Below are 13,694 nucleotides of genomic sequence, written 5' to 3' on the forward strand. Positions count from 1 at the left end.
AGGTCCACCACCAGTAGCAGCAGGTCCACTACCACCACCAGCAGCAGCAGCAGGTCCACCACCACCACCAGCAGCAGCAGGTCCACTACCACCACCAGCAGCAGCAGCAGGTCCACCACCACCACCAGCAGCAGCAGCAGGTCCACTACCACCAACAGCAGCAGCAGCAGGTCCACCACCACCACCAGGTCCACCACCACCAGCAGCAGCAGCAGCAGGTCCACCAGCAGCAGCAGGTCCACCACCACCAGCAGCAGCAGGTCCACCAGCAGCAGCAGGTCCACCACCAGCAGCAGGTCCACCACCAGCAGCAGGTCCACCACCACCAGCAGCAGGTCCACCACCACCAGCAGCCACAGCAGCAGCGGATGCTGCAAACTGGGTCGTCCTGCGTGGTTCTCAAGGGGTCTCAGATTCCAGCTGGGCTCTGCAGGACTCTCACGGGTCCCTCCAGCACCTCCAGCACCTCCACCACCTCCACCGCCGTCTGCTCCACCACCTCCACCGCCGTCTGCTCCAGCACCACCACCACCGTCTGCTCCACCGCCGTCTGCTCCACCACCTCCACCACCGTCTGCTCCACCTCCTCGCGCTCCTCCCGCTGGAGCTCCTCCGCCTCCCAGAGGACAGCGGCTGCTGCCGCGTTAGCTCGGAAGAGCAAAGCGAACGTGCGCGAAAGGTTCCGGGTGAGAAGCCACGATCCCCTTAGGTTGACTCAGACTAAAATAAAACTTGGGGGGGGAGGGGAGGGGGGGTGATATGGCCCAGCGGTGGCACGTTCGAGACTCAGTTCGGATCTCGCAGGCCACCCCAGCGATTACATGAATAGAGTAGCCCATCGTGGTCCATGTGAGTGACGTTTTAAACATTGACACTGCACCTACATCAGTTGGGACCACACGTAGCAGCGACAGTCTCCTCCAGACTGGCCCCCACTTGCAGGCCGGGCGTCACGTGGTGCAGCACGAGGACAGCTGCCACTGGGAGAGCTGGCGGGTGCCCTTTCAAACGTCTGAGGTGTAAAACGTAAAGTCGCTCATCGTCGCGCGAAGAAATGGCCCAAGACGAGGACGCCGCGTAAAACAAATAATTTTTTAACTTAAAACTCGGATCCGTCCGTCCGTCCGTGTGCCCATCCTCCCACGCGTCCGTTTCTCTCCCCGTGCTTTTGAGTGACTTCGCGTTTACATTATGAGACCTCCTTTGCCAGTAACAAGATATAGTAATAGGTTTTACCCTTGTACGCCTTTTGGCGTCATCGGGTCCAACACCAATGGAGACTAGGCTCTAAGAAAAGCCGTCTCGGGTGTGGACCAATCAAATTCAAGGACAGTGCATATTATTATCAGAGTTGTCTCTTTTGTTTACATTTTGACTGCTTGTGTTGTGGTTATTGCAAACATGATGCCTTGAATAAATGTGTCAGTTTTTGTGCCAGTTAAAAGGGTAAAACCTATTACTATGACTTCGCGTTATCGTGGCCTGCCGTGCGGTTGTTGGAACGCGGCACGGGGTGACGCGAGACGGTTGAAGTCTGGTCGAACCGAGTCCTCGCCCACGGGTGGCGGAACGAGTTAAATTCACGGGAACAAAAATCCCGTGCTGGTGGCGAGAGAAGAGCGATAGGGAGGGCGACTGACCGCCAGCGAGCGACGGGAAGCGAATCGGCGATTCACCGGATCGTCAATCGCCTTCGACGCCGCTCGGCCCTCGAGCGCCGCCGCTCAAGAGCCAAGCGGCGTCCATCCCCGGCACTGACGGCGTGTCCGCGCACGTCCGTCCGTCTGCGTGTCCGTGCCCTCAGGTGCGAAACCTGAACCGCGCGTTCCTGCTCCTGCGTCGCCTGCTGCCGCCGGACCGCCTCCGGCCGTCGCGGGCGGCGACGCTGCGCGCGACGGTTCGCTACATCGGCCTGCTGCAGGCCGTGCTGGTGGAGACCGCCGCGGCACGCGGCTCCTCCCCGCGTGGCGCGTGACAGCGCGGGGAGGGAGGGGGGAGCGGCGGTCAACCCACCTCGGAATGCAGCAGTATGTGTGCTTGGTGAAGGGTGTCCCACCGACTCGGCCAGGTGCGTACACGTAGGTGCGCGTGAGCACGATGCCAACCGTGCGCTAGTCGGAGATGGGGGGGCGAGGGGGGGGGAAGGACAAAAACAGTTCTAAGTAATATTATATTCTTAGCTCTTTCAGTAAAGTCACGTTGAAGGGAAACAATAAAATAATAAAATATATATAGCAATAACATATGTATTATTTTATTGTTTCCTTTCAACGTGACTTTACTGAAAGAGCTAAGAATATGAATTACTGCAGTCACGAAAGCTTTAAATCAGTTGTAAGTGAATTAGTTTTCAACGTCAGATGATCATTTCAAAGTGCACAGCTCCCGTGGTGAGCGTTGTGTACACGTCATGATGCCACGTGCACACGGCACGATGCCACGTGTACGCGTCACGATGCCACGTGCACGCGTCACGATGCCACGTGCACGGACCGCCCGCGTACCCGCCGGGTAGGTGGCTACGAGTTTGCCGGAACGCTCGACGACCCTCGCCACTCGTTCCCCGAGCTCCTTAGCCCGTCACCCAGTGGCGTGGGCTCCGTGGCGAGACCTTTGACGTCCGCTCGTGCTGCGGCCGAAACGTCGTGATTTTTTATTGTTTTATTTTATTTTTACCCGCGTGACTTTACCGAATAGAACCAAAGAGCGTGGATCCTCGCAGTCACGAAAGCTTCAAATCTAGAATTGATAGCCTGTACGGGGAGGGTTTTCACCTATCTGTTAGAGCTTTTAACAGACAACGGGACAAGAATCACCTGATGAAGGCCGCTTGTGTTGTGGCCGAAACGTCGTGATTTTTTATTGTTTTTTTACCCACGTGACTTTACCGAATAGAACCAAAGAGCGTGGATCCTCGCGTTCACGAAAGCTTCCAATCTAGAATTTTTTTGCTCGTCTGCTTCGGCACCGTCGCCGCGGTACGTCGGGACTTGCGAGCGCGCCACGCCGCCCCACGGTTTGTTATTTAGGGTCGCGTTCCTTAATATTTGTTGTTTGAGTGAGCCTCGAGATTTATTGTTTTCCCCCAATCGTTGACGCGGTTTCAACAACATTCTCAAATTTGCGCGGCGTTCTGGTTTTGTGTGCGTGGGCGCGTCGAAGGATTATCGACTTATTTCCACGTGAGCTAAAGTTTCTACAGCCGCGTGATTTGCAACGTTCCGCGCGTACGAGCTTGTCGCCCCGGTCGCACGTTTGCTGCCGCGCGATTCGTCCGAAACGCTAAAATAAACAACCGCCGGATGAACCGATAGCGTGTACATCGCGAGCCGCGAGGACCGACGTCGCAGACAGCGGGGTCGAAATACGGCGCGCGGAGGCCGCGGGAGAGTCCGGCTTCGGCTCTGCCGAGTCCGGGAGGTCAAAACCGCCGACCTCTGGGCGGCGATTCGGGCGCGTGACACCGTCCGTTGCAACTGCGTCGGCTTGCCCGGCGTGACGCGTGTGGCGGACCGCGCGCGTGTAACTAACGCGGCGTGTGCGACGCGCGAGCGACGTTGCGAATCGCGCGGGCCAACGCGTGCGAATCGCGCGCAAGTTACGCGCCGACGTAACGACGCCTCGGGTGACGGCTCAAGCAAAGCGTTGCTCGTGGGGCGTTGGAAACCAGACGCCGGATAGTTGGACGGAGATCGCGAATGCAAGGCATCCGGGCCACCCCGCGCTAAACGTTGTACGCATTGAACACGAAGCGCGCAATCCCGCCAGGCACTCCGTGCCGCTACAACCACCGCAATATTGTTCTTGGTTCTTGCGGTAAAGTCACCGCCACGTAGAAGGGAAACAATAAAATAATAAAAATATAAAACAATAAAATTCTCACGACGTTTCGACTGCGACACAAGAAGCAATCATCATCAGGTGTGAAAACCACAGCAAGAACAATTTGAAAAAAGTGGCGTTTTTTTTTACTACTACACCTGATGATGATTGCTTGTGTTGCATTCAAAACGTCGTGAGAATTTTATTGTTTTATATTTTTATTATTTTATTGTTTCCCTTCTACGTGTTGGTGACTTTACCGAAAAGAACCAAGAATATGAATCCCCGCAATCGCGAAAGCTTTACATCAAAATTCACCACAATCTTGTAAAGCAAATACAACACATATTGTGGATTCAACATGGTGGGGGGCGGAGGGGGTATGTTAGACCCCCTAATGTAATGTCGTAGTGGGGGGGGGGTACGTTGAGACCCCCTAATGTAATATTGTAGTGGAGGGGGTACGTTAGACCCCCTAATGTAATATGTCGTAGTGGAGGGGGTACGTTAGACCCCCTAATGTAATGTTGTAGTGGAGGGGGTACGTTAAACCCCCTAATGTAATGTCGTAGTGGAGGGGGTATGTTAGACCCCCTAATGTAATATGTTGTAGTGGGGGGGGTACGTTAGACCCCCTAATGTAATATGTCGTAGTGGAGGGGGTACGTTAGACCCCCTAATGTAATGTCGTAGTGGAGGGGGTACGTTAAACCCCATAATGTAATGTCGTAGTGGAGGGGGTACGTTAGACCCCCTAATGTAATGTTGTAGTGGAGGGGGTACGTTAGACCCCCTAATGTAATATGTCATAGTGGGGGGGAGGGGTACGTTAGACCCCCTAATGTAATATGTTGTAGTGGAGGGGGGTACGTTAGACCCCCTAATGTAATGTCGTAGTGGAGGGGGTACGTTAGACCCCCTAATGTAATATGTCGTAGTGGGGGGGGTACGTTAGACCCCCTAATGTAATGTCATCGTAGTGGAGGGGTGGCGATGCTGATGCCATCCTGGAAGGCGTCAGGAGCTTGCTACTGTGGAGTGAGTGTCACGAGTTGAACGCCCCCTGGCGCATTCCCAAGTCGCGGGACGCGGCACCACCACCGCCACCACCACATCATCTCGCACTCTCATCCCTCTCCGCACTTCCTCCTCTCTCACGACCACCCACCCGCCTCCCTCCGTCTCACTCACACTCCCCTCTCTCTCACTCACTCTTCCTCACTCGCTCACTCATCCACCAACATCCAACATCGGGGCCGGATTCGGGCGTGGGGGGGGGGCTTTAGGGGCTGCAGCCCAGGGGCCTCGTCCAGCTGAAGCGCCTCCAGAGACGAAGTGAAAAGTGATTTCAGTTGCGCATGCTGAATTTTATTCGTCGTTAGCCTAGTAACAAAAAATACTTTTTATTTTTCTTTAACTTTGTTTTCCTTATTCTTAGCTCTTTTGGTAAAGTCACGTTGAAGGGAAACAATAAAATAATAAAATATATATAAAGTCACGTTGAAGGGAAACAATAAAATAATAAAAATATATATAAAACAATAAAAAAAAATTGTTTCCCTTCAACGTGACTTTACCGAAAGAGCTAAGAATATGAATTACTGCAGTCACGAAAGCTTTAAATCAAAATTTGTTTTCCTTTTGAACATTTTTTACCGGGGTGCCTCACGGTACCTGTAGCCCAGGGGGCTTACACAATCTTAACCCGGCTCTGTCTCCAGTGGACTCCTATTAGTATTTGCCCTAACACGCTGTTAAGGCTGGGGGGCGCTACTGGGGGGTGTGGGTTGTTCTTGTAAGTGCACGGGAAGGGTGCGGGGTGCGGGGTGCTCGCGTAGCCTTAGGAATGCGGAATTCGGTCGTGCGGGTCAAGAGGTCACGTGCGGGGGAATCACGTGGTGAGGCGCGGCCACGTGTCTACCCCAACTGGCGATCTTCCCATCAGCATCGGGGCCCCTGAATTGTCGCGGTGAACTTTCGGGGGCCCACCACAACTCTACGCACACTGCCTCCTCTCTCTCTCTCGCTCTGGTAGAGTTGGCTTCAGGACGACCATAACGCCTCTCAGAACAATATAATATTACCGTGGAGGCGTCCTGTTGAGTTTGGCCAGGGCGGCACGGCGATAAGGGGGCGATAACCGATGAACGCAGACGAGGCGGTAAGATCACAGCTCACGGGCAGAAAAAGCTCGGTGGCTTTTTTGCCACCGCAGCCACGATTGAAGGGAGGTATTCAGCCGGAAAACGACAGATCGTAGCTGACGACGTATTTGCGGATTTCGGATCCGCTCCAAATTGGCGAGGAATTTTGAACGCGCGTCCATTTCGTGCAACTTTTATTCATAGGTTTCAACAGTCGACACGTAACCATCCGTGACAATTACAAAAACACATTGAACATTCCAAAAAAAGTCGTGCGCGTGCACACGTCATGTGACGTGTGTGCACACGTCATGTGACGCGCACGCACACGTCATGTGATGCGTGTGCACACGTCATGTGATGCACGTCACACGTCATGTGACGCGTGTGCACACGCAACTATAAAAATACTATGCTGTCAACAAACATGTGGAGGGACTGCGTTAACCAGTCCCCCAGTACTTAGAGGTACATTACGCTCCGCTCCAGAAATGCCTCTCTATAAATCTCACCAACGAAATATTTTTTTGTTATTTTTGTTCGCATCAACACTCTTCTGGGATCTTTGACGAGCCATATCCTCGTGTATCCTCATTGTTCTTGTATAAAGATCTCATTGGATTGATTGTAAGGATATTTGGTGCAATAAACATAGCGGTGGAATAATACAAAAAGAAGGATTTACCCTTTCTGGCAATAAGGCGGCAGGTGTTAAGATGTTCAAACACCAAATGGACCCCTGTTACAAGGCATCCAGTCTGCATTAACCACACATACTTGCGGTAAACCGTTCAAACAAATATACTTCGGTAATGTATGCATTGCCCTTTAAACTGATTGGCCTACACAACAACATGTACTCTTACGATGGGTGTATCTCACACTCACTAGGTGCAGTGCCTTCTGCTGATAATTCCTAACTCCAAGCCAGCACGCATTCTAGGGAAACATTGAGAGCCCTGCTTGTAGGAGAGTTTGTGAATACTGCTGAAATATATTTCCATTCTCTCTTCACGTGAAACACATGCTTGTACTGTGTAGGAACCTCCTGGTTATTACACCAGCAGCCCACAGGGGATTATTGTTGTGTCCGTCCGTCGTGCATCCAAAAATGGGAGGGGAGGGGCTGGGTGGGGAGGGAGGGGCTGGGTGGGGAGGGGAGGGGAGGGTGGGGAGGGGAGGGTAGGGAGGAGCTGGGTGGGGATGGTGGGGAGCGGCTGGGTGTGGAGGGAGGGGCTGGGTGGGGGGTGGGAGAGGTGGGGCTGTGTGGGGAGGGGCTGGTCACCCCGTGGTGCCCTTATAAAACTCAACATTTCACCTACTCACGCCGGCTTGTGCCCGCCCTCACAGTCGGACCTATTTGTGGAATACACCACGTGGTGCCGCCGTTGACCCTGGCCATTGACCGAGCAACCCAACGTTCCTACCAGCTCCCTCCCTCCGCAGGAATGTGTTTATCGATGAACCGTCTTCAAATTGGGGATTTTTGTAACATTTTAGCTGTAACGGTGGTCGCTCTTCGTAACTACGCCGTACTCTTCTGCACCTCATAGCACGGCAAATTGTCTGACATGTTCAGCGATTAAAGGTTTCAGTCGTGAGGAAGCGTTTGTTAATAATGTGGGCTTATTAAAGTTAGTCACTGTTATGTTGTCCCCAAAGCAGTTTGTGGCATGCGACAACCTTAATGTGCGTCCTCTGTTACAAGCTACGTCTCAATTTACGGAATGTAATTTAATTAATCATACCTCATCATCACCACTCATCGTGTAATTATTTAACCCTCTACAATCGATTTAATTAATGCGATGAGTGTTCTATATTGGATAATTTAGAGGACTTCAATCGACGGGCTTGAAAGACTCCGGCTACAGCTTATATAAAACTGTCATCTCTTTCCCAAAAATGTTTCTGCAGTTTGCCCAACGGCCCACAGAAGCATGTCACGCAGAACTACCACCAGGAGCCACGGCTTCCCTACGCGCATGGCGATCAAACCAACATTTTAAATTCTGAAACCCAGAATTATTCGACAAATCAACTTTAAGATTTTGATTTAAAGCTTTCGTGACTACAGTAATTCATATTCTAAGCTCTTTCGGTAAAGTCACGTTGAAGGGAAACAATAAAATAATAAAATATATTTTTATTCCAAAATATTTATTTTATTATTTTATTGTTTCCCTTCAACGTGACTTTACCGAAAGAGCTAAGAATACAACTTTAAGATGGCAATTTTTGCGCAGTCAACTCGCCGAACTTAAGAACCCAATATAATCACGGCTGGGCAGCTGAAACATCGATTTAAATGGTTGCTATATCAATGTTTCTGAGCCCTCACACTCGGTTTGTGACTACAACAACACGACCATTTAAAAGGCCCTTCCCCCGCCCCCCCACCCCCGTCTTGTTCGACCACGTCTTTCTCCGCAACGGTGAACCGTGCATCCTCACCGACCCTCCTCCCGGCGGGGCGGTCTCCTCGCGCAAACCCGGAGCAGCAGCTTCAAGTGCTTCTCCAGCCTCCTTCCCCCCTGCTTCCCGCGCCGCCGCCGCCCTGCGTAGAGAGAGAGAAAGATGAGAAGAGAATAGGCATAAATTTCGATTTAAAGCTTTCGTGACTGCAAGGATTCATCTTCTTTGGTTCTTTCGGTAAAGTCACCACGTAGAATGAGAATAAAATAATAAATTAACACAATAAAATTCTCACGACGTTTCGGCCACAACACAAGTGGCCTTCTTCAGGTGAAAGGAACAGACCTGTCGGGACGACTTGAAGCTCTGTCGTCCCGACAGGTCTGTTCCTTTCACCTGAAGGGCACTTGCGTTGTGGCCGAAACGTCGTGAGAATTTTATTGTGTTATTTTATTATTTTATTCCCATTCTACGGGGTGACTTTACCGAAATAACCAAAGAAGAAGAAGAATAGGCACAAATTGGCGCCGGGAGATAGCTGGGAGATAGGAGAGTGGAGATAAGATTCCCCCCGACTTGACGAGCACTGGCCGGCGGGGCACAGTAAATACGTTTACAAATGAATGATCATCAAAAGAGTGAAAGTAGGAACCAATTGATTTCTGAGTGGGGTAGAAATCTCGCGCTGCGCGCGAAGGAGCTCTGTCCCGATGGAACGTGAACGATTTAACCTCTAGCCAATGAATGAAGAATGCATGAACGGGGAGTTTGGGCGTTCGTGCGTTTTTCGCCGCAGGGATCTGTTGACGGGGGAGGCCACGCGGAACGAACCCTTATCGATTCAACTAATTAAATCGGACGCAACGATTGAGCGGCGTCTTTGGTCACGGGCGAATCGATCGCCGGACGAATGGCAACGACACACGTAGTGTAGCCCAGCCCCTCCCCGCCCACCCCGCCCCGCCCCCCACCCCGCGCGTGCCTTTGGTGACGACGCCGTGCCCGGCGGCCCAGCCGCTGTGCCGCTCGCAGAACTCCTGCGGCAGCGTCAGGAAGGTGCCCGGCTCGCACTCGCACACGCGGTCGTGCGTGGGGCTGCACTCCTTCGCGAGCCGCTGGCCCTCCTTGCACGGCGAGCCGCAGTAGAGACACCGGTCCAGGGAGTTCCAGAACTGCGTGTAGTGGCGCGGCGGGCACGGCGTGCAACGCGCCTCCACGTCGGACGTGTCCTCCAGGAGGAGCTGTTGCTGCTGCTGCTCGCTGGCCTTGGTGGAACACGGCAGCGAGACGTGGTGGCCCGGGGGACACAGCCCGCACGGCGGCTGGGACGGTGAAGGCATCGGCGAGACGTCTGCCGACGCCGCCGCCGCCGCCCCCGTCATCACCACCAGCAGCAGCAGCAACATCGTCGTCGTCATCGTCGTCATCATTGTCATCGCTAGCGTAGCCCCGATGCGATCTGCGAGGGGGGGGGGTGCGGGAGGAGCGCGCACGTTTTGTGTTTAAGCACAGGCGGGCGGGAGATGCCGTGCATCGCGTTACATCGCTGGTGCGTCGTCACCAGCGACCGCTGAGAGACGGCCGTGGGTTGGCGGGAGCGTCTTCATCTCCGCCAAGGATCGAGCGTGGCTGACGAAAACGATGACCGCGTGGCTGACGACAACGATGACCGCCGCGTCGAGATCAGCAAGGCGGGGGGGGCGGTATCATCGCCGACCATTCGATGGGCACCGATGCGATCACCACAAGTGTTGTTCGGCAAAGAGACGGACCGCGCGGGGGCGCAACGAGACGAAGGCAAAACCGCAGAGTTCAAACGCGAGTTCACAGACAACGGGGATAAAACAATGAGACAAATTATACATTACTCATTGTGTTTTTTCGGTAAAGTCACGTGTGTAGGAATACCATAACATTATATTAAAAAAAAATCAATCACGATGTTTCGACCGCAACACAAGCGATCCTCATCAGGCGTAAGAAACGAATCACGGAGGCAAATACAACAAGGAGAGACGAGAATTCAACAAACCTAAGGAAAATTACGTGATACACAACCAGTCAGGTCAACAACACAGACACTTACCTGGCGGACCACGAATTTCAGAAGAGTGTTAAATTTCGTGTTCAACCTCTGGATTGAACATACCAGCATAGACAGAGTGAACAAATACGAGGTACAAGTCAGAAATACAGAGACACCAAGAGGCAAGGACGGACAGAGAAGTGAGGTCGGATGAAACGGAAGCCTTAAATAAGAAGTGAAGGTGGGGGGAGGGGCCAGAGAGAAAGGACGGGGCAGGAGGAAACGTCGTGATTTATTTGTTTTAATATAACGTTATGGTATTCCTACATACGTGACTTTACCGAAAAAACCAATGAGTAATTTATGCAGTCACAGAAGCTTTAATTCTTTATTAACACACTTCTACGGGGAAGTTACCTTTACATCGTGATTGATTTATTTTAATATAACGTTATGGTATTCCTACATACGTGACTTTACCGAAAAAACCAGTAACTAATTTATGCAGTCACGAAAACTTTAATTCTTTATTAAATAATCCATTCTTCTGGAATCTTCTCGACACAATCGGATCGTGGTGGTGGGGGGGGATGAGAGGACGGGGATCTTGGGACATCGAGGTGGGGGGAGGGATACGGGGAATGTTTGGTGGGGAGTGCGAGGTTGTATGCCGAGTGGATCGCCACATCCTGCCGCACAGAGACATCAGCAGGGGACTCAAGCCCCAAGCCTGGGGCAGTGTCGCGAGCGACTTCGGCATTTCGCCTTGGTCAAACGCTACAATCACGTATTCCAATCACGGCTCCAACTCTTTATCAATCGCACGATTTGTAATAATAATAGGGTTTTTCCCCTTTTTTTCTGGCAACAAAACTGAAACCTTTTAACAAGGAATCATGTCTACTGCATTAACCACAATACCTGCAGTCAAAATGCAAACAAAAAACATACTATGATAATATATGTGGCATTGTCCCTTAGAAAGAAAGCCGTCCCTTGGTGTGGACCAATCAGTTTCAAGGTCAATGCATTATATATTATCATAGTATGTTTTTTGTTTACATTTTGACTGGAGGTATTGTGTAAAGTCACCACGTAGAATGAGAATAAAATAATAAATTGATAAAATAACACAATAAAATTCTCACGACGTTTTGGCCACAACACAAGTGGCCTTCATCAGGTGAAGGGACAAGACTGTCTGGAGGACAGCGCTGGAGCGAACAAAGCCAAGCTCAGACCTTTAAGCTGTGTGAGAAGAAACAGAGCGCCTTGACAAAGGAATTAGCATAGCATTTAGCATTGAAACGGCTTGTGTTGTGGCCGAAACGTCGTGAGAATTTTATTATTTTATTTAATCAATTTATTATTTTTATTCTTATTCTACGTGTTGGTGACTTTACCGAAAGAACCAAAGATGATTAATCCTTGCAGTCACGAAAGCTTTAAATCGAAATTCCGACTGGTGCTTTTTAATCGATTTGTGTACACGCCACGAGGCTCTCTCCGCTCGTCGCGTTCACCGCGGCAGGGAGTCAAACTTCGGCCCCCACTGTCTCAGGTCACGCTCGATGTACCCAAAGACAAAGATCCCCCGGGTAGCCTCCGGCAAGACCGCCGGGGGCAAAGCGCTGCCGGCGAGCAGGGCCGCGAAGGCCGGGGAAAGGTTGCACGAGGCGGGAGGGTGGACCAAGCGCCAGGGCCGCACCCGACGAGGAGCTCACTCGAGGCCGAGTCGACCACCGGGGGGCACGGCCAGGAACGGCGCGGGCGTCCCCACCGCTCCATCCTCGCCGCGTCCCGTCTCTTACCTCGGGGGGCGTGGAGGCGGTGCGGAGCCCCGGGCGACTGTGAGTGGAGTCGCCCTTCGGATGTGCCGCTCGCCACTCGCTCGCTTCTCGTCGACTTGTGGGAAACTCCCCACCCCCACCACCACCCCCACCCCACCCACGTGCTCAGCCACCGAACAGCAGAGCCAAGTGGCGTGGGCGGAAGTGACGGGCGTGGGCAGGAAGTGAGGCGTGGGCAGGAATTGAGGCGTGAGCGGAAGTGAGGCGTGGGCAGGAAGTGAGGTGTGGGCAGGAAGTGAGGTGTGGGCGGAAGTGAGGCGTGGGCAGGAAGTGAGGCGTGGGCAGGAAGTGAAAGTGACGGGCGTGGGCGGAAGTGACGTAATTGGGCGGAAGTGAGGCGTGGGCAGAGAGTGACGGGCGTGGGCAGGAAGTGATAGTGAGGGGCGTGGGCGGAAGTGACGTGTATGAGCGGAAGTGTGTGTGGGGTGGGGGGGACAGGGGGGGTGATGCTCATTGCTGTGGCTTGTCATGTGTTCCGTAATGTAAGGACCAAGTCAGTCCTTACGCTTTGGTTCTTTCGGAAAAGCCACGTGACTTTACCGAAAGAACATTTTATTTTATACGTAGGTATAAAATAAAATATATATTTTTATTTTCTACCTACTACGTATGGATTCCTGCAGTCACGAAATCTTTAAATAAAGATTGAAGTCAGTCCTTGATTGACCCACTGCTGGATGATGGTCACGGTCACTTCACCCCTTCCGCACGCCGTTGTTGTCGGTCGTGATGGTGGTGGTGGGGGGGTGATTCACCATATTTGACCACTCTGGCCAGTGGGGGCTGGTGAAGTGTGGGGAGGGAGGGGTGTGTGGGGAGGGAGGGGTGGGTGGGCAGGTCCAGGACCGGTTCGAATATTGCCACTGATGCGCGCCGCCGTGGGCGAGGAATCGAATCCGGGCGGTGTGCTAACCACTGCGCCACCGCTCCACTCGGCTCATGCGGCAATAAGCATTTTAAATGTCACACTCGCAACCTGATGACGGTTATAATTACCCACAACAGCAAAACGTTTAACAACACCGTGGCCTTAGAATGTTTAAACGTATATATTCTTAGCTCTTTCGGTAAAGTCACGTTGAAGGGATACAAAATAATAAAATATATGAGGATTTTATTGCGTTATTTTATTAATTTATTATTTTATTCTCATTCTACGTGACTTTACCGAAAGAACCAAAGAAGATATATTATTTTATATATTTTATTATTTTATTGTTTCTCTTCTATGTGACTTTACCGAAAGAGTTAAGAATATGAATCACTGCAGTCACGAAAGCTTTAAATCAAAATGTTTAAACGTGTATGCAGTCGGCGGCGTTTCGGGCAATGACTCTTTAATTGTGCGTAAAAATAAAAGAGGCGAGCGATGGGAGTTGGGGTACAAAGGGAAACGCCAGCGGTGTTGACAATCTCTCTGCTGCTCGTGTTGAGGGA

The 13,694-nt window shown here is 51.9% G+C and overlaps 1 protein-coding gene across 2 annotated transcripts; it reads right to left on the minus strand.

Annotated features, from left to right (window-relative positions):
• Positions 1 to 1,671: 1,671 nt before the first annotated feature.
• Positions 1,672 to 12,356, minus strand: LOC142913449 (tumor necrosis factor receptor superfamily member 6B-like). 2 transcript variants are annotated; one of them, XM_076060979.1, is made up of 4 exons: positions 12,219 to 12,356; positions 9,364 to 9,840; positions 8,421 to 8,523; positions 1,672 to 2,111 (listed from the first exon to the last, which is right to left on the minus strand). In XM_076060979.1, exons 2-4 carry the CDS (start codon positions 9,815 to 9,817, stop codon positions 1,673 to 1,675), a joined length of 996 nt encoding a protein of 331 aa, XP_075917094.1. In that variant the 5' UTR covers positions 9,818 to 9,840; positions 12,219 to 12,356; the 3' UTR covers position 1,672. The 2 variants fall into 2 exon arrangements, with proteins under 2 accessions (XP_075917094.1, XP_075917095.1); XM_076060980.1 differs by lacking the exon at positions 1,672 to 2,111 and having other exon boundaries at positions 6,144 to 8,523; positions 12,219 to 12,355.
• Positions 12,357 to 13,694: the final 1,338 nt, after the last annotated feature.

The sequence above is a fragment of the Petromyzon marinus genome, unplaced genomic scaffold (assembly GCF_048934315.1).
Source record: "Petromyzon marinus isolate PM22_M1 ecotype Great Lakes invasive population unplaced genomic scaffold, UKy_Petmar_22M1.pri1.0 PM_G_Scaffold_26, whole genome shotgun sequence".
NCBI lineage: Eukaryota > Metazoa > Chordata > Hyperoartia > Petromyzontiformes > Petromyzontidae > Petromyzon > Petromyzon marinus.

Excerpts from the sequence above, each read along its gene's own strand:
- LOC142913449 (XM_076060979.1), bottom strand. The coding sequence starts at position 9,817 with ATGACAATGATGACGACGATGACGACGACGATGTTGCTGCTGCTGCTG. Across the intron at positions 8,524-9,363 it reads GCACGGCGTCGTCACCAAAG|GGCGGCGGCGGCGCGGGAAG; the intron begins GCACGCGCGGGG and ends CTCTCTACGCAG. Across the intron at positions 2,112-8,420 it reads CCCCGCCGGGAGGAGGGTCG|CGCACGGTTGGCATCGTGCT; the intron begins GTGAGGATGCAC and ends ATCTCCGACTAG.